The 21,565-nt window shown below is 38.4% G+C and overlaps 1 protein-coding gene across 2 annotated transcripts in view; it reads right to left on the bottom strand.

Annotated features, from left to right (window-relative positions):
• Nucleotides 1-3,027: 3,027 nt before the first annotated feature.
• LOC124595900 (long-chain-fatty-acid--CoA ligase 1) overlaps nt 3,028-21,565 on the bottom strand; it is a 262,999-nt gene continuing 244,461 nt past the window's right edge. For both annotated transcript variants that reach the window (XM_047134808.1, XM_047134809.1), the window contains 4 exons: nt 21,124-21,402; nt 20,891-21,034; nt 9,342-9,515; nt 3,028-4,143 (listed from right to left, as the gene is read on the bottom strand). In XM_047134808.1, coding sequence (XP_046990764.1) covers nt 4,006-4,143; nt 9,342-9,515; nt 20,891-21,034; nt 21,124-21,402 — 735 coding nt within the window. In that variant the 3' untranslated portion in view covers nt 3,028-4,005. The remainder of the gene's footprint in view (nt 4,144-9,341; nt 9,516-20,890; nt 21,035-21,123; nt 21,403-21,565) is intronic.

Here is a 21,565-nt window from a genome sequence, read left to right as displayed (position 1 = left end):
CCGAAATATCAGTTTAATAAGTCACAGCTGCAAACTACTAACGCGAATTCTTTACAGACGAATGGAAAAACTGGTAGAAGCGGACCTCGGGGAAGATCAGTTTGGATTCTGTAGAAATGTTGGAACACGTGAGGCAATACTAACCTTACGACTTATCTTAGAAGAAAGATTAAGAAAAGGCAAACCTACGTGTCTAGCGTTTGTAGACTTAGAGAAAGCTTTTGACAACGTTAACTGGAATACTCTCTTTCAAATTCTGAAGATGGCAGGGGTATAATACAGGGAGCGAAAGGCTATTTACAATTTGTACAGAAACCAGATGGCAGTTATAAGAGTCGAGGGACATGAAAGGGAAGCAGTGGTTGGGAAAGGAGTGAGACAGGGTTGTAGCCTCTCCTTGATGTTATTCAATCTGTATATTGAGCAAGCAGTAAAGGAAACAAAAGAAAAATTTGGAGTAGGTATTAAAATCCATGGAGAAGAAATAAAAACTTTGAGGTTCGCCGATGACATTGTAATTCTGTCAGAGACAGCAAAGGACTTGGAAGAGCAGTTGAACGGAATGGACAGTGTCTTGAAAGGAGGGTATAAGATGAACATCAACAAAAGCAAAACGAGGATAATGGAATGTAGTCAAATTAAATCGGGTGATACTGAGGGGATTAGATTAGGAAATGAGACACTTAAAGTAGTAAAGGAGTTTTGCTATTTAGGGAGTAGAATAACTGATGATGTTCGAAGTAGAGAGGATATAAAATGTAGACTGGCAATGGCAAGGAAATCGTTTCTGAAGAAGAGAAATTTGTTAACATCGAGTATAGATTTAAGTGTCAGGAAGTCGTTTCTGAAAGTATTTGTATGGAGTGTAGCCATGTATGGAAGTGAAACATGGACGATAACCAGTTTGGAGAAGAAGAGAATAGAAGCTTTCGAAATGTGGTGCTACAGAAGAATGCTGAAGATAAGGTGGGTAGATCACATAACTAATGAGGAGGTATTGAATAGGATTGGGGAGAAGAGAAGTTTGTGGCACAACTTGACTAGAAGAAGGGATCGGTTGGTAGGACATGTTTTGAGGCATCAAGGGATCACAAATTTAGCATTGGAGGGCAGCGTGGAGGGTAAAAATCGTAGAGGGAGACCAAGAGATGAATACACTAAGCAGATTCAGAAGGATGTAGGCTGCAGTAGGTACTGGGAGATGAATAAGCTTGCACAGGATAGAGTAGCATGGAGAGCTGCATCAAACCAGTCTCAGGACTGAAGACCACAACAACAACCACAACCACTGACCCCAAACCACCACCATTTGCAACATCAGTGGTGTCAGGGGAGAGTTCATTGGAGGGCAGGGTGGAGGCCTGTTGCGTTTCCTGATGAAAACTGGTTCTGCCTTGTGCCAGTAATGGCTGTGTGTTGTTTAGGAGCAGGCCAGTTGAGGGTCTGCTACCAACCTGTCTGTGTGCTAGACACACTGGACCTACACCTGGAATTATGGTCAAAGTTGCAGTTCATAAGAAAGCAGGAACACTCATGGTTATCCCATGCACCCTGACTGCGAAGTTGTACATCAATCTGGTGGTTCAACCTGTCTTGATGTCATTCATGAACAGCATTCCAGGGAGTGTTTCCCCATCAGGTTACTGGTCTCCCACAAACCACCTTTGTAATCCAACATGCTGTACAGAGTGTTGACATTTTGCCTTGGCCTGCTCGATCACCAGATCTGTCTGCAATCGAGCACATATGGGACACCGTTGGGATGACAACTCCAGCATCATCCATAAACAGCTTTTAACTGTCCCTACATTGACCAACCAAGTTCAACAGTCACGGGACTCCATCCCACAAACTGACATCCAGCACCTGTACAACACAAAGCATGCACATTTGCAAGCTCACATCCAACACTGGCAGTTACACTAGTTATTAGTGTACCAGCATTTCACATTCACAATGGCTTATTTTGTACTTACATTACCTGTGGTCTTACCGTGTTACTCACTCATATGTATCCAAGAGAAATGTATTTCCAGAATTTCATTACTGCGGTTTTATTATTTTTTGGTGTTGCAATTTTTTTTTTTTTTTTTCAGTCAGTGTATTTCAGAATAAAATTGAGTCATCAGTTGCACAGATCTTTTTACTTCAGTGTACAAATTCCAACAAATTAATTTGTCACCTTCACAAACTTACTATTGGTTTAGCAGATGCCAATATCTTCCTCATAGTTATAAGTTCCCTGCTGTTGGCACAATAGCTTGACGTGTACACAGATGTGATTCATGTACTGTAAATTTATCAATCTGTAGTTATAAAAATCACATAGAATATATGCAGTTTTGGACACATCGTGGCATTAAGCTTCTGTGAAGAAGATATTGACATCTGCTAAACCAATACTAAGCTTCTGAAGACGACAAAATAATTTGTTTACACTTGTAAAGAGAAATAAAAATATCTGTGCAACTGATGACTTAATTTTATTCTGAAAGATGTAGTAATGGTTATTAGTAATGCTCCTTATCTGGTTGTAATTATGTAGACCTACTTTGCTGATCAGCCTCACTATCAGTTTTTTCATGAAAGCCACTTTTACCGACTAGTTCTCCTTGCCTGAGAATCACAGTCCTTCAGTTAATCAGCCATTTCAACAACTTTTTTGCAAAATCTCTCTCTCTCTCTCTCTCTCTCTCTCTCTCTCTCGTGTGTGTGTGTGTGTGTGTGTGTGTGTGTGTGTGTGTGTGTGTGTGTGTGTGTCACACACAACCAGAAGTACTTGGGTGTAGCTTTCAGTTTTTATTTTCTCTGATATCACATGTGGAAAGATGCACAGTATTACAAGGTAAGTATTCTGTGTTCCTGGGTCAGCAGTAGATTAGCAGCCAGCTGATGCAACATAAAAAGCTTGAAAACAAATATTTCAATATCTTGAGCCTCAAGTATCTTTGTGATGTTGAAACCATTTTATGGATTTTATTAAAAACAGTTGAATTAAACGTAATAAAGGATTTTACTAAGAGAAAATCACAAACTATGGAATTTTATTTGAAGTTGCACTGATCTGACTTGGTGTAATTTTTTTGACAATCATATATTGTGTTAAGTATTAGAAAGGCACATGCAGTAACATCAGTAATTCACATATCTGACAGCAGAAGGAAAAAAAAATATATTTAACGAAGTTTAAAACAACTTCAGTACCTATTTGTGTTTAGTGCATGTTTGCACAAACATCATTCTCATTGAGTAAATACTGACAATATTTTGAGAATATAATGAAGATGATGGTCTTTAATTATAGGAATTGCAGTACTAAATAGAACTAAACTTTACCTAAGAGCTTTTTTTTTAAACCACACACAACTGAACCATTTGAAATTTGCAAGTGAATACAACAAATACAAAAAAAGATGTAACAATCACTATATTACACATGTATACAACAGAACACATCTTTAAATAAACCATTTTAACTATAAAAATGTTTTGTTCTAAAGCTGAAGTATGTTAAACAATTAAAAAGTATCTTTTTAAATAAAAAACAATGTGTGTAAACATTATTTTCTACAAATGAAATTGCAATTAAGAGCTTAGATGCAGATTTTTTTTAAAGAATCAGCCACTCACTTGTGAAGTTTTTTAACTAGCAGTAATAAATTACACATGATCATTCAGAACATTTATGCTGTTTCTTAACATTTTTGTCATTCCAAGATCATATGCACTTTTCTTTCAGACATCCACATTCATTTATCATATTCACAAGTCTCACAAAATAATAGTCACAGTTAGTAGATCTATCTTTTCACAAAATAATGTAGTTTTTGTTCACATGAAAAACTTATCACATTGTTTTATGATCTTTAAACATATTATAAATAATGGAAATAAATATATTCAAGAAAAATGTAGAAACATATTCCCATGATTCTTACATGGTATCAGTATCACCTTCTCAGGTTCATAACTTGATCAGTTTTATTAACTTTTTAAATGAAATGTCTACGTGAGTTTTGCGTACATATCTTCAATTTGAGGTTTGAAGTAAGCCTTCAGCTGAGGTCGTTTACTCTTCAGTGTTGGTGTTAATAAACCATTTTGTACAGAAAATGGATCAGGGTGCAAATACACATCTTTAACCTAGACAAAAGACAGCAATTTTAATTAAATGTAAGAAGAAAGTACAGTTAACAATAGGTTACAGAAAACTGATATTGTGAAAAAGTTGACAACATTCCAAGCATTGGAACAGATGTACACACTGGTATGGTCTTAAGGAATAACAACAAAATATTTTGTAAAATGCAACAACTATGATTTTGCAGAATGCTGTAACTAATGTAATAATTATTTTTCTTTTGTTTAACCAGGTGACAGTTAACTGTCGCCATTTTCAATGGAAATCTATAGGCATCTTCAGATCTGAACACAGGGTCTGAAGATTATAGTTTAAGCAGGTAATAGCTCGAGTGAAACCTGCAATTCTTGTCTGGTTAAATAAAATAAAAAAGAATACCAAGGTATGTACCAGGGAAAAAGAGATATGTGATGAATGAACAATGAGTATATGAAGCTACAGAAACACATTTTTTACAAATGTAAACAATATTGTAGTAGAAATACTACAAACAAGATCATAAGTCCAGGGTAACTAAAAATATGCCAACAGTGAGAAGATAATTATTACTATATTTGGCTGTGAGTGCATGGTTTAAACAGAATAATAATTACACTTGTACACACTTGTCAAAAGCCAATATCTGGCAACATCACAGTTAAAAATCAACTGGACAGAGCAGAATTTTAATAGAATACACTTTCTTACCACTATTTGATTGCACTAAAATACCATGACAAAAATAGTTTAATAATTTACTGCGCAATTACTGTTAGCTTAGCTTAGTGTAATGGTAATAACTCTGTTAATGCTGCAATATCAGGATGGTGAAATATACTCAGGCTTAATCTTTGCTTTTTGTTGCCAACTCTTTCCTTCTTTTATTGTATGATAAAATTAGTTCATAAACCTAACTGAGGGAATGTGAAAATAAAATAAATGTAATAGCCAGCAGCAGTGTAAAACAGAAGTAAGGCAAAAGAAGGACAATGGTTGTGATAAGGAGTAAAAGGGAAAGTATAACAATGGAGTGGGGAAGAAGAAAGAGGAATGTTGAGAAAGAATTAAGGAGCTTTTGCTTCAAGCCAACAATACTGATATCAGCACGAGTTGCTTAAAAATTATCATCCACCCATCCTAAATATGTTAAAGGAGGACAGGGTTCTATTACTATCTATTTGTGAACTGTACTGTTTATATCAGTTTTTTTATGTATTATTGCTTTTGTGAAATAAATGTTTAAGGAAGCTTCTGGAAATTATAGAGTTATAAAATGCTACTCACAAAAGAAGCAATAAATGGACACCACACATTGATAGGAAAAAGAACAACCAATAAGCCTCTGTTGTTTTCCTGCTCCACAATGTGTGATATGTTACTTTTTTTCTTTAGTACGAAGCCTTTCTAATTTTATATAAAGCGAAGCTGTAGTGAGGAATTACAACCTATTCAATCCGCTTAAAACACTCTTTTCACTTTTATTTGTCTAATCTTTTATGTTCCTTGGGATTAGTATTACACTTGTACACACTTGTCAAAAGCCAATATCTGGCAACATCACAGGAAAAGTATAACAATGGAGTGGGGAAGAAGAAAGAGGAATGTTGAGAAAGAATTTTGTTGTAAAGAAAGTGGCTTTGTGGATTTTATGATGGTTCTGCAAGCATTTGGGTGTATGAAAAGTATCCACCTGCACAGAGTGTCCAATTACATACTAAATTACAGACACCCATTAATAGGATGGATGAGATAGTTCTCAGGTCACAGGACTGAGAAAGACTGTCACCAACAAAATGATAGTGCATAGGACAGCATTCTGGATTGGTAACTGCTTTGTAAATTATAACAGAATGACATAGAATAGTGTTCTACATATAATGTATATACGATCCTAGCAGCTGTATTTAGTAAGTTGCAGTACGAAAAATCCAGCACAATAATAGTAAAATGGAGAGAGCAGCTTTTTTTCCCAAAGTAGCAGCTTCCTTTCCAGTTTACTCAAATTTAGACAGAAAAATTGTGAATATCATTAATCAGTATGATGATTGTTATTACAAAGTACAGATTAAGTTTCTATGATTTCCTTGTCTTTTGCCAGTGTATACCTTGACTTACTCCGCATCTCTGAAAGTTCTCCTTCTAGATGGATCTACAGAACATAGTGGATGAATGAATGAATAAAAGATTGCCGCAATATAAGAGCGTTCCTTCCATGTGTACTCTGCCCCATGCTTGAGAGGGATCTTATGATGGATACCAAGGAAATAAAATACTTGGGGTGCACTAAAATAAGCACTGCTGCCTTATGGTAGATTGAGGAATCTACAAAGACTAAGGGAGAAACACCCCTACAGAAAAAGACCCGGTCCTCCAGGTTGAGGATTGTACGCAGGGCCAGTAACCCAGCTACAGAAAACTCTAATATTACAAATATCTCACATAAGCCTTGGATGAAAAATGGACCCCAAAATATGATGACCTTGCAATGGAAATCAAACATGAGAGTCGGAACATGGAATGTACAGAGTATGTTTAAAACAGTATCCTTCTGAAGACTCAGCAAACAACTAGACATAAGTACACAATATTCAACAGTGGAAAAGAAAATGGTTATCACAAATTTGGAACGGCCTTCTGTGTACTAAATGATGTTCTCCCCACAGTAATAAGCTTTGAAGCCATTGATGAAAGACTATGCTACCTTAGAATCGGGTTCAAGTGGTTCAACTTGTCACTAAAAAACTTTCATGCACCAATTAATGACAAAGATGATGTAACGAAGGATAACTTCTATGAAAACTTACCACACCTGTGGAAAAAAAAAACTACCAAAACATGATATCAAGATAGTAAGAGGCGATTTTAATGCAAAAATAGTAAAAGAGGATATTTTTAGACCAACTATTGGAAAAGGAAGTCTGCATGAGGAAAGTAATGATAATGTCATTCGGCTGATAAATTTTGCTGCAACAAATATGATCATTAGCAGTACTACCTTCCCTCATAAAAGAATACAGGAAGAAACATGGTACTCAAGTGATAAGAAAACAGCAAATCAGATTGATCATGTTTTGATATATAGTAAACACAGAAAAACAATTAGTTACGTACAATCCTTCTGAGGAGCTGAAATGGGGTCAGATCATAATCTAGTAATAAGCACAATGAAAATCAAGCTGAAGGGAGCACCAAAAGTAAAATTTAGACTGGGAAACATGAACAGATGAAGTTTCAAACTGGTTTGATGCCTTAAGTAATATGGAAGAAAGCCTTGAAATGACCAGTGATGAATACTGGAGCAATGTAAAAGAAGCCATCCTCACAGCAGCAAATAATAACCCGCAGAGAGCTAAGAAAGGCAGGGAAAAATGGTTCAATGAAGAGTGCGAAGAAGCGAAAACAAGGTTATGAAGCTACAAAAGAAATGGTTGCAAACAAATAAGAATCCTTAAATAGAACTTTATTATCGGCAGTCTCAAATGCAAGCAAACAAAATTAACCAGAAGAAAAAGAAACAATTCCTAAAACAACAGATTGAATCGATTCATGAATATCATCAAAATAACATGCGGAAAATCTATGGTACAATCAACAAAATTAGAAAAGGTTTTAATCACAAAACCAAGGTGATGAAGGATTTAAATGATTGAACCAAGAAAAATTTTAGCAACAAGCAAGGAGTATTTTCACAACCTACTGAATTGTTCTGATCCAGATGCACCCGTTACTAGTTCTGGCAACAGTCACAACTGTGAGGAAATTCCAGAACCCACATATGAGGAGGTAGTAGAGTGTTTCAAACGCCTAAAAATGGTGAAGCAACTGGCAGTGACAGCATCCCAAGTGAGATACAAGCACTGCACATACGTTTACTTCATCTTATACAAATAATCTGGGAAACAGAGGACGTTACAACGGAGTGGAGAGAATAATTAATAGTCCCTATAAATAAAAAAGGAGAAAGGGAAGATCTCAGAAACTATAGAGGAATATCATTAGTCAATACAGGTTATAAGATCTTATCTTGTTTATTGCTATGCTGCTTAAAACCATATGCAGAAAGTATAATTGGGGATTATCAAAATGGCTTCCGCGAAAACAGATCCACCACTGTCAACACATTTGCAATCAAATCAATAAATGAAAAAGTTTGTGAATATAAAGAAAAAATACATTATCTGTTCATTGATTTCACGAAAGCTTCTGACTCCATCCATAGACAAAGCTTGTGGAATGTAATGACTGAATTTGGTTTTACTAAATCGATTAAAATCTGACCACTAAGAAAAAACTGGGTTAAGACAAGGAGACGCTTTGTCCCCCCTTCTCTTCAATATAGCTTCAGAAAGAGTTGTGAGGAAACTGAAACTGGTACCTGCTGGGATCCTCCAAGAAAGGATACGCAGGTGACATATTGCTCATTGGAAACAGTGAAATAGATATTAGGCAATTATTTGTGGAACTTGCAACAGAAGCATCAAGACTTGGCCTGAAAGTAAATGACGAGAATACAAAATACATGATAGTTCAAAGATGTAGAGATCAGTGGGATAACCAATCACATCTAATAGTTGGCGAACACAAATTCGAGCATGTTGAACAGTTCAAATTTCTGGGATCAATGATAGATGAACAATATCAGAGACAGGTAGAAATAAAAGCGAGACTGCAAAATTCTAACCGAGCCTATTATGCAATACAAAATCTCTTAGAGTCCAAACTGCTGACTAGGAAAACTAAAATAAAGTTATATAATGCAATCATCAGACCAGTTATAATCTATGGGGCAGAAACATGGAGCCTAACGAAAACAGAACACCACCATTTCCAAGTGTTTGAGAATAAAGTTTATAGGCAATGAATCACAATGGAAGAGAAGATACAACATAGAAATCCACAAGCTATCACAACAACCAATGATAGTGAACATAATAAATGCTAGAAAACTGCGATGGGCTGGACATCTGATGAGAATGAAAGAAGATCAAATTGTGTTACGGATATTCAGGGAAAATCCATACGGCAAAAGATAAAATGAAATTGATTGCATATGTGAAAGATTGGGAATAAATAACTGGCAAGAGGTAGCACGAGACAGGAGCATCTGGAGGAATCATGTGAGACTGGCACAGGAGCTTCGAGTCCCTTAGAAGCCCAGTACTACTACTACTACTACTACTACTACTACTACTACTACTTGTACAAGTGGAGAGCTACTTACTTGTTCAAAGGACTTGAGGCCTGCTTCCTTGCCCCATGAGATCATATCATCAAAAATTAGCTTTTTAACTTCTGGGTGGCTGCATAGCACAGAAAATGTTCCTGGTATTCCATTTTCAAGAGCCCAGCATTTTATAACATCAACATCAGGAACAACAACTGCCACTATGCATGACTGCAAAAATAATAAGACAAATATTAAAAAAAAAGTGAAACATGGTATATTTAAAATAACAGACAGTACATAATGTGACACTACACCACAATATCCTCAGTTTCATAATTAGTAGCTGCAGATTAAGAGATTCGTTTAAACCGAATGCTACTGAATACATCCCCTACTTTACGAAGTGTAGTCAGAACTGCCATGGGCTTCATCAGACAGACATCTTTTACCTGATATGCCATGATCATATTTTATGGTTTTTGATTACCCGCATATCAGTGATTTTGAAGTTGCAGTCTAAGACTGCCTCAGTAAAGGCCACCGAATGGAAGTGGAAACCTACATTTTAATTTAAACCACCATAGATTGTAATTGCTAATGTCTAGGTTACATGCTACTATACTAAAATTTGTTACTGGTTTCAGATTTGTAGTCAACATCTGATTTAATGATTACAGAAGCAACACATAGGCTTGTAGATAGTAAGTACATGTATTAACTATGTGCCTGTGTTGTTGCTGTAATAGTTAGATCTGATGATGGTGGGAAATCTGAAACATGTAATCAATTTCAATAAAATAGCGAGTGAACAGGCTATTGACTTTTATAATCTACTCCAATACAAAGCTCCCAGATCTCCTCCTCAGGTCCAAAATTAGTGAATATCAAACTAATTAATATAACCACCTTAGAACATCAGTTACATCACAAGCATTCAGTACAGGAAGTTTTTAGTGCCAGAAACAATCTTCTTCTTCTTGGAAATGCAGTTCAATTAAGCAATTATAAACAGAAACTTCTCATCATTCCTGTGAGTGACACTATTTTAAATTTTAATCTATCTATTTAAGCTTGAATCTGATCCTCAGTCAACAACAATATTTTTTAAAATGTCTTTTGACTCCAAAATGACGATACAGATCATCATCATCGTTTTTGTTGTTGTTGTTGTTGTTGTTGTTACTACTACTATAGTTTGAGACAGATCTGTCGCCATCTGATAGCTTGCTTTCTTTTTTTCTGAATTTCACACTGGCCATTTGTTAGCCACGTTGAATTGTAAGCAGAAATGGTGTTCATCTTGTTCACTTACAAAATAAGCATATAACCAGTTAACTACATTTCCTTAAATTAATGAGTTGTCATCAAAACAAGCCATTAATTTTCAGACAGTGAAAAATTTCAAGCTTTCGCAACCCAAGGTTACTTCATCAGGAAAGAGGGAAAGACGAAAGGATGTGGGTTTTAAGGGAGAGGGTAAGGAGTCATTCCAATCCTGGGAGCGGGAAGACTTATCTTAGGGGGAAAAAAGAACAGGTATATGCTTGCGCGCGCACACACACACACACACACACACACACACACACACACACACACACACACATCCGCACATATACAGACACAGGCAGACATACGTAAATGTTCATGAACTTGCTCCGCATCTGGTGTCTCTCAGTCACATTTGAAGATGTCTAAAATGTATCAGAACTGGTCAAGAATGTGAAGCCCATACCTTTCCAGGAATGAAGTACTACCAATCACTACATGGATGCCAAACAGAAAACTGAATGAACAGGGAATCTGCTGCTTTCGAGTTAATCCTCAAAACTCAGCCAAATGAAGATACTTTCCTGTATGCATTTTTGTTACCACAGTTACATGCATACTTTGGAAAGGAGAAACAAAGCACAATGAGGAAATGGAAGGATAGGTTTTACAGTATTGTTCCAGTGTTTGGAAATATTATCAGGTGTACACAACAACAGACATCAAACAAATTCAAGGACAAGTTCCTAGTATTGTAACATGACAATATTGCTCTTATGAAAGTGTTGCAGAAATGACCCAGGAACGTTAATGGGAGTTATTGGAAGAAAGATGAAGTTCTTCTGAAACTCTTATTGTGTAAGTTCAGAGAACCAGTTTCAACTGAGTGATCATTCTATTGTCACCATCTATACTTCATATACAAATCATCTGCATAAGATAAAAGAGATTAGGGCATATACAGAGTCACAGAGAAAGTCATTTTTTTTTCTCGCACTATGTATGAATGAAATTGGACAGAGAATTTCTATTATTTGTACAAGGTACCCTCCAGTATGAATGGTACAGTTGCTTATTGAGTGTATATGGAGATGAAGGACAGAGAAAGGCTCATACTGTAACCTGGTTGATGGAAAAGGTAGCATGAATTACACAAGTGGAGAAACTGAGGGGTAAGCCGAGGCCAGAAGACAGAAGTGTCAAGAATTGAAAATATCCAGACACACAAAGAGCAAGCTATGAATGAAGAAAACAACAACCTGACATTACAATAACTTTTAAACAAAAGTCTACGGGATGTAATGAAAATATGAACTGAAGTTAAGATTAAATCTTTATTTACATAAGCTTGATTCATAATGTTGCATTCTCATCTCTCAGGTTTTGTGCAGACTGTTGTATCCAGGTCAGAATTAAATACAGATACATTAAATCCTTCAAAATTCACTGACACTCCACTCCACAAGGGCCTAGGATTTGGCTGCTCAGCCCCTACTTCTGGCCAGTCTATGGAGTAGAAATCACAACTCCTTACCTCAAGTATAGCTCTTGGCAAGCATACAAGGATGTTGCAGAGCTCACATCACCATTTGGATATATTGCCGATTGCTATCTACCAGGTTGTCATTCCGGTTGCCATATGCACATCCTTCTTTGGAAATGAGATGCCATAATTTGGATACTCTCAAGCTTATAACAGTTTTCACAATGGAGAACCACTGTAATTGACACTTTTAACTACATCTGTCCATACTAGCTTCTGTTGACAGAATTTGTGTTTAGTAATCTAGCCTCTCATATCCTTTTTTCCTCACATGAAGGAAAGGTGTAGCAAAACAGGATGGTTTTTGAGACAGATTTTCTCAACTAGTGTATATGTTATTTATTTCATAATCCTTTGTTCTACAAATTTTTTTCTCTTACTGGAATGTTTTGACACACTTTACACCACACTGGGAGATTACCCAAACAACTGATGCACTTATCGTATGGAGGATCCTTGCCTCATATTCATAGATAATCTTTCCATTGTAATAGGAGTCAGTGGGGGTTGTCCGTAATGTTGAAAGAGTGCACTGAATTAGAAATGTAAGGCTTCATCTTAAGGTGGATGAAACTGTCTGATTTGTTCTAGTGAAGTCGGTGAATCAAATGTCTGCATTAATGCAGCTGTTCTCCTGGTTTCACAGTTGACTCCCTTTATTATACACTTCAGATGAGCACTGTCTTCCCCTTCCCATTATTCTTTAACATTCTCATATTTATGTGAATCGAACATTTGCAAGAGAGTAACCTTCTTCAAGTTGAGAGTTTCGCAAAATTCTGGTGTTATCGGATATTGTCGAGCTTTTTCTCATTCTAGATTTGCTACTTTGATGGGAAAATAGCTGTCTCTGCTAACAATGCTCCATATCTTAGAAACTTCACTAACTCTGAAATACTGCTATGCACAGGAATGTTTTTTCTGTGCATAGAATGGCGGCACTTTTCCAAATATCTAATGTACTCTTAAAAACTATAAGGAACACATTCTCAGAGAGAGAGAGGGAGAGGAAGAGAAGTAGTAGTGTTGGAATTAACAATATGTTTCTGATATGGAGCTCCACATATGCCCAGTGACGGGAGTGTTTTTAGGTATAGTCTCTACAAGAGATTAAACTGAAACATAAAATTATTTTCCTGAACTGAAAAGATGCTCTAGCTCCAGCCACAAAGGTAGGAGCTGCTGCCAATAGAAACAGCAGTTTCTATTTCTACACAGTGATTAGTTTAGTATTTTTCTGACGCATTTCTGTGACGAAGTAAATATTATGTGAGTGTTTCCCTGTACAATTTGCAATATTTTTTTCTAACTATGTGCATATTTTTTCTCAATAATTGTGTGAGCTCACTTAATTTCATATAGATAGCCAGAAGCAGTGTAGAAGCTGCACTCTGACTGCATCTAGCAACTGCTGTGTGCTGTTATAATCCTTGTTGTATAGACAAATGTAGTTTCACGGTGGACAGGGACTGAAGCTGTTGTTTATGGACACAGAGGAAAATGGTGACTACAATTGGAAGCCATGTTGACCATGGTTGACAGGCTTTGGGCTGCTGCTGTAACCTGGAGTGAAGTTTAAGCACCTGAGGTGAAAGCTGTGGCACCTCTCAAGCCTGTGGCATTGTCTGGAACCCCTGATGTTTTATCACCTTCAGATTCACTTGTTTTTGTAGGTCCACTTTCATCTGACTGCGTATGGCAAACATGGGGAAGTCAGGAGTCTCAGGGTGGAAGGCATAAGTGAGTACTGGCTACACAGCTGACCCCTTTATACTTTGGAAACATAATTGAGGTCTTGTCCATTGCTGAAAGTACATGTGACTCAGCACAGGACATTTTGTCTAATAGGACTGGGGTTGATCTTCATGAAAGGCATGGATAAGTGGATAAGAGAAGAGGATGGGTTTGCTGGTCATTGGGAGCTCCAACATAAGGCAGGTGTATCCTCTTAAAGAAATAGCAAGCTTGCCAGGAAGGAAAGCAAGTTTCAGTTCTGTACGCTTCCTAGGGGTCTTATAAAAAATGTGGAGGAGGCTGTGTTGACAGTGACTGAGTGCACTGGGCACACCTGGGTGTAAATCATGGCTCCTGTTGGCATGAATGGTGCGTAGCACTTAAGCTCTGAGGCCATCCTCAGTTCCTACAAGCAGCTGGTTGAATTAGTGAAGATAATCAGTGTTACACACCATGCGGAAGCAGAATTAGCATTTTGGAGGATCATTTCCAGAACCAGTTATGGTACACTGGTTTGGAGCAAAGTGAAAGGCTTCAACCAGAGACTTTGACAATTCTGTCATATGCCCAAAATTCATAAATGCCCATGCAGTTATGCATTTTAAAGATTAATTGACAAGCGGCACTTCTAAAAAAAAGTTTAAGCTGATTTTTGTATTGGAAAAGATGTTTTGCAACACTGCTTTTCAGTGACTGGGTAAGAAAGTTGAAAAAGCTTTTTGAGAGTTAGGGGAGAGTTATTAGGAGAAATAAATTGGACTCTAACCATAACTTTTTACATCTTTAATGTGGTCAAGTCTTGGGGTAGTACATAATAAGAAAAGAATACAACACTCAAGTGAAAACTTAATTTTTGAACTAAGTACAGTTTACATTAAGTAGCTAACCAGTAGGTGGAAATCAGACAATATTATGAGAAGGAAAATTGTTACTCACCATACAATGGAGATGGCGAGTTGTAGATAGCCGCAACAAAAAGTCTGTCACAAATAAGCTTTCAGCCAGCAAGGCCTTCTACAAAAATAGACAAAACACACACACACACACACACACACACACACACACACACACACACACACACGACTGCAGTCTCTGGCAACACTGAGCAGCAGCAGCACCAGTGCATAATGGGAGTGGCAAATGGGTTGGGGGGTAAGGAGTAGTCTGGGGCATGGGAGGGGAGGGATAGCATGGTAGGGGTGGGTAGCAGTGCTGCTGGGGAGTGCAAAAGGACAAGATGGAGAGAGGGTAGGGCAGTTATATGCAGTCGGGAGGTTAGGCAGAGGGCAGGGGAGAGGAGGGGTGGGGGCGGGGGTAGTGGAAAACTAGAGAAGTAAGAAGACTGGGTGTGTGGAGGAATGAGGGCTGTGTAGCGCTGAAATGGGGACAGGGAAGGGGCTGGATGGGTGAGCACAATGACTAAAGAAGGTTGAGGCCAGGAGGGTTACGGGAATGTAGGATATATTGCAGGAAAGTTCCCACTTGCACAATTCAAAAAAGTTGGTGTTTGTATATCTCGCGAAGAGACCATGAGGATAAAATCAGAGAGATTAGAGCCCACACAGAAGCATACCAACAATCCTTCTTTCCACGAACAATACGAGACTGGAATAGAAGGGAGAACTGATAGAGGTACTCAAGGTACCCTCCGCCACACACCGTCAGGTGGCTTACGGAGTATGGATATAGATGTAGATGTAGATCCATGTAGCACAGGCTGTGAAGCAGTCATTGAAATGAAGAATGTCATGTTCCAAATCCACCAAAAACAAACGCAAAATAATTTTATGTAAAAAAGAGGATAAAGTGTCACTAGAAGCTTTCCTAAGAGACAATCTCCATTCCTTCCGAACTGACTATGCAAATGTAGACGAGATGTGGCTCAAATTCAAAGATATAGTAGCAACAGCAATTGAGAGATTCATACCTCATAAACTGGTAAGAGATGGAACTGATCCCCCATGGTACACAAAACAGGCCCGAACGCTGTTGCAGAGGCAACGGAAAAAGCATGCGAAGTTCAGGAGAACGTGAAATCCCAAAGATTGGCTAAAATTTACAGACGCGCGAAATTTGGCACGGACTTCAATGCGAGATGCCTTTAATAGGTTCCACAATGAAACATTGTCTTGAAATTTGGTAGAAAATCCAAAGAAATTCTGGTCGTATGTAAAGTACACAAGCGGCAAGACGCAGTCAATACCTTCGCTGCGCAGTGCCGATGGTACTGTTACTGACGACTGTGCTGCTAAAACGGAGTTATTGAACGCAGTTTTCCGAAATTCCTTCACCAGGGAAGACGAATGGAATATTCCAGAATCTGAAACACGACCAGCTGCTAGCATGAGTTTCTTAGAAGTAGATACCTTAGGGGTTGCGAAGCAACTCAAATTGCTTGATACGGGCAAGTCTTCAGGTCCAGATTGTATACCGATTAGGTTCCTTTCAGATTACGCTGATACAATAGCTCCCTACTTAGCAATCATATACAACCGCTCGGTCACCGATAGATCTGTACCTGCAGATTGGAAAATTGCGCAGGTCGCACTGGTGTTTAAGAAGGGTAGTAGGAGTAATCCATCGAACTACAGACCTACATCATTGACGTCGGTTTGCAGTAGGGTTTTGGAGCATATACTGTATTCAAACATTATGAATCACCTCGAAGGGAACGATCTATTGATACATAATCAGCATGGTTTCAGAAAACATCGTTCTTGTGCAACGCAGCTAGCTCTTTATTCGCACGAAGTAATGGCCGCTATCGACAGGGGATCTCAAGCTGATTATGTATTTCTAGATTTCCGGAAAGCTTTTGACACTGTTCCTCACAAGCGACTTCTAATCAAGCTGCGGGCCTATGGGGTATCGTCTCAGTTGTGCGACTGGATTCGTGATTTCCAGTCAGGAAGCTCGCAGTTCATAGTAATAGACGGCAAATCATCGAGTAAAACTGAAGTGATATCAGGTGTTCCCCAGGGAAGAGTTCTGGGACCTCTGCTCTTCCTGATCTATATAAATGACCTGGGTGACAATCTGAGCAGTTCTCTTAGGTTGTTCGCAGATGATGCTGTAATTTACTGTCTAGTAAGGTCATCCAAAGACCAGTATCAGTTGCAAAGCGATTTAGAAAAGATTGCTGTATGGTGTGGCAGATGGCAGTTGACGCTAAATAACGAAAAGTGTGAGGCAATCCACATGAGTTCCAAAAGAAATCCGTTGGAATTCGATTACTTGATAAATAGTACAATTCTCAAGGCTGTCAATTCAACTAAGTACCTGGGTGTTAGCATTACGAACAACTTCAGTTGGAAAGACCACATAGATAATATTGTGGGGAAGGCGAGCCAAAGATTGCGTTTCATTGGCAGGACACTTAGAAGATGCAACAAGTCCACTAAAGAGACAGCTTACACTACACTCGTTCGTCCTCTGTTAGAATATTGCTGCGCGGTGTGGGATCCTTACTAGGTGGGATTGACGGAGGACATGGAAAGGGTGCAAAAAAGGCAGCTCATTTTGTATTATCACGTAATAGGGGAAAGAGTGTGGCAGATATGATACGCGAGTTGGGATGGAAGTCATTAAAGCAAAGACTTTTTTCATCACGGTGAGATCTATTTACGAAATTTCAGTCACCAACTTTCTCTTCCGAATGCGAAAATATTTTGTTGAGCCCAACCTACATAGGTAGGAATGATCATCAAAATAAAGTAAGAGAAATCAGAGCTCGAACAGGAAGGTTTAGGTGTTCGTTTTTCCCCGCGTGCTGTTCGGGAGTGGAATGGTAGGGAGATAGTATGATTGTGGTTCGATGAATCCTCTGCCAAGCACTTAAATGTGAATTGCAGAGTAATCATGTAGATGTAGATGTAGATGCCCAGCAACAGGTTAGTCCACTTGTTTCTTGGCCACAGTTTGTTGGTGGCCATTCATGCAGACAGACAGCTTGTTGGCTGTCATGCGCACATAGAATGCAGCACAGTGGTTGCAGTTTAGCTTGTAGATCACATGTCTGGCTTCACAGATAGCTGTGCCTTTGTTGGGCTAGGTGATGTTTGTGACCAGACTGGAGCAGGTGGTAGTGTGAGAATGTATGGGACAGGTCTTGCATCTAAATCTATTACAGGTACATGAACCATGAGGTAAGGGGTTGGGAGCAGGGGTTGTGTAGGAATGGATGAGTATGTTGTGTAGTTTTGGTGGATGGCGGAATACCGCTCTGGGAGGGGTGGGAAGGATAGTGGGCAGGACATTTCTCATTTCAGGGCATGATAAGAGGTAGTCAAAACCATGATGGATAATGTAATTCATTTGCTGCAGTCCTGAGTGGTACTGAGTTACGAGGGGAATGCTCCTCTGTGGCTGGAAGGTGAGGGCTTGGGAGGTGGTGGGAGACTGGAAAGATAAGGCATGGGAGATTTGTTTTTGTACAAGACTGGGAGGATAATTACGGCCTTTGAAGGCTTCAGTGAGACCCATGGAATATTTTGAGAGGGACAGCTAATCACTGTAGATGTGACCACTGTGGGCAGCTAGGCTGTATGTAAGGGACTTCTATGGAATGGGTAGCAGCTGTTGAAGTGGAAGTATTGCTGGTGGTTAGTAGGTGTGATATGGACAGAGGCACTGATGTAGTCACCTTTCAGGTGGAGGTCAACGTCTAGGAAGGTGGCCTGTTGAGTTGAGTAGGAGTTTCTGGGGGAATGTGGAGAGGGTGTCCTCACCCGCAATCCAGATCTCAAAGATGTCACCAATGAATCTGAACCAGGTGAGGGGTTTAGGATTCTGTGTATTTAGGAAGGATTCCTCTAAATGGCTCATGAATAGGTTGGCATAGGATGGTGCCATGCTAGTATCCATAGCTGTACCCCAGATTTGTTTGTAGGTAATGCCCTCAAAAGACATTACAAACTAAGCATGACAATGAACAGATGTCAGATTACTTCAGGGGTCAGAATCAAAAATTTATCTCCGAAAATGTTGAATATAAATGTTCATAATTCAAGAGCACTGTAAAATATGCCTCAGACAAATATGTGCTAAGAAAAGTTATGACGGATGGGAAACACATGCTACGGTTCAGCAACCACATTAGAAAGCTGCTCCAAAACTGAAGAATGCTTCACTGCAGGTTTAAACAGAGTCAAAGTCTCATTGATAACAAAAACTGAATTAAACCAAAACTAGCCTAAAGAGAGCCTTACATGAAACATTCAATGAATTTGAAAGTAAAATTCTAACTACTGATTTGGCAGAAAATACTTAGAAGGTTTGGTCTTATGTTAAATCAGTAAGCCGATTGAAACCAAGTGTCCAGACATTCACTCAGTGACTAAAATGGCATCAAAATAGACGACGAGAGAAGGCCAAAATACTAAAATCCCTTTTTCCAAAATTAATTGATTAAGGAAGATCGTACTGAGGTTGCTCTTCTAATTCAATGCACAAATACCAAAATGACATATCAAACTAAGTGGCCGTGGGATAGAAAATTAACTAAAATCATTTAAGAGGAAGAAGGTGACTGATGCTGGTAGAATATCTGCACGATTCTATGTAGAGTATGCAAAAGAAATTTTAACTCTACCAGCAGCAATTATTGTAGATAGCTGGAGGAATGAAGCGTTCCAAGTAACAGAATGAATGCACACTCATATTTTCAAAAAAGAATCATCAAAGAAATGCACAAAACTATGGGCCTGTATCACAGCTGAGAATTTTGGAACACATATTATACTACATATTATGACCTATCTAGGCACCAAAAATAGCCTGAGCATGTGAAACCTGGCTCACTCTGTTTACAAAATCCAGAACACAGAAAATTCAAGCACCCAGATGAATGCCATGTTCATCTTCAAGAAGGCATTTGATACAGTTTCATATTGCCTACTAATGAATTGAATATGACTGTATGGAATATTAGACTTGCTTTGCAACTGGACTGAACTGATGAGCTTTTTGCTAATAGAATACAGCACATCAATCTTAAAAGAGACTTATCTTCAGAGGTAAAAGTAACTTCAGGTGTACTCCAAGGAAGTGTTATAGGGCCATTATTGTTCATACTTTTATTTAAATGGCTTGGTAGATAATGTCAAAAACTTCTGGAGAATGTTCTCAGATGCTGCTGTTGTATGTAGAGAAGTTGCAATGCCATAAAATTTTAATGAAATGCAGGACAATCTGTATTGGATTGACGCTTCATGCAGGAACTGGCAGTTAACCCGCAACATAAATATGAGCTATTGCACAAGGTGCCTTATTGTATGATTACACAAGTGTTGCACAATCACTGGAAGCAGACACACCCATTACCTATCTGTGAGTGTGCATACAAAATGACATCAAGTGGAACAACAAAGTACAACTAATAGCAGGAAACACATTTGCCAGACAGGTCCATTGAAAGAATCGTCAGGAAGTATAGTCCATCCATGAAGAAGATTGCTTACAAAAGCATTGTTCGACCAATATTTTAATACTGCTTGTCAGTAAGGGAAATGGAGGAGATACAAAGATGAGCAGCACATTTCATCAGAAGTTTGTGTAGCAAGGGCAAAATGTTATGAAGATGCTCATCTGACTCCTGTTACAGACTTCACAAGAGAAGCATTACGCATGATAATGTCGTTTACTGTTAAAACTCTGAGGGTGTACATTCCTGAAGGAGCCAACTAAAATTGCTTTCTTATGTGTGTATGTCATGAATAGACCATGAAGGCAAGATTAGGGGTGTTCAGGCTCACATAAGAGATTACCAACGATTGTTGTTCTCATTGACAATTGTTGACTGGCACAGAAGTAGTAACCATAGTACACAAAACAACCTCTCCCACGTATCACAAGGCAGCTTGTAGAGGATAGATGCGATGATGAATATTTTGTTCATAACTGGTAATAGCAAGGAATAATATGTGATTTAGAAACGCCATCAAGTAAATAGTTGACAGCCACTGATCACAACTTAACATGCTCTATCCTCAACATGCCATCTACATATAATACAGCTCAATACAAATTTACTGATTTATAGTTTTGTTTATACAACACTGACCTTTAGAGATTCGCCACAAACAAATACTTGCTGTACATACTGGCTTCGAATGTAAGTATTTTCAATTTTTTCGGGAACTATATATTCTCCCTGTGACAATTTAAATATATGTTTCTTCCTATCAATAATCTTCAGTGTGCCATTCTGAAAACAATTTAGAAAATCTATGATCATACAGAAAATTTTCATTTGATAATTACAACAAAATTAAAATTATTTTACAGTATACCCACTGGCAGCCATTGTCCAACATCGCCAGTATGGTGCCATCCATCACTGTCAACTGTTTCATTTGTTTTCTCTTCATCCTTGTAGTAGCCTAGAAAAACATTTGTGCCTTTGACACAAACCTCTCCTTGGCCATTTGATGCATAATACTCCATCTCAGGCACATCCACTAATTTGACACAGCAGCAGGCAACTGGAGGCCCTACATGGTCTGGAACGTGATCACCTTGTACAGTCAGAGTTACTGGTGCAGAGCACTCTGTCTGCCCGTAGCCCTCCACTACCTATGGAACACATGTGATACAACAATAAGATCATAAATTTTCAGTCCATCAGTGAAACAATAACAATGTTTATACACTCCTGGAAATGGAAAAAAGAACACATTGACACCGGTGTGTCAGACCCACCATACTTGATCCGGACACAGTGAGAGGGCTGTACAAG

The sequence above is a fragment of the Schistocerca americana genome, chromosome 2 (genome assembly GCF_021461395.2).
Source record: "Schistocerca americana isolate TAMUIC-IGC-003095 chromosome 2, iqSchAmer2.1, whole genome shotgun sequence".
Taxonomy (NCBI): Eukaryota; Metazoa; Arthropoda; class Insecta; order Orthoptera; family Acrididae; genus Schistocerca; species Schistocerca americana.
Note: the sequence above shows the minus strand (reverse complement) of the source record. Positions and strands in the feature narration are given on the sequence as shown.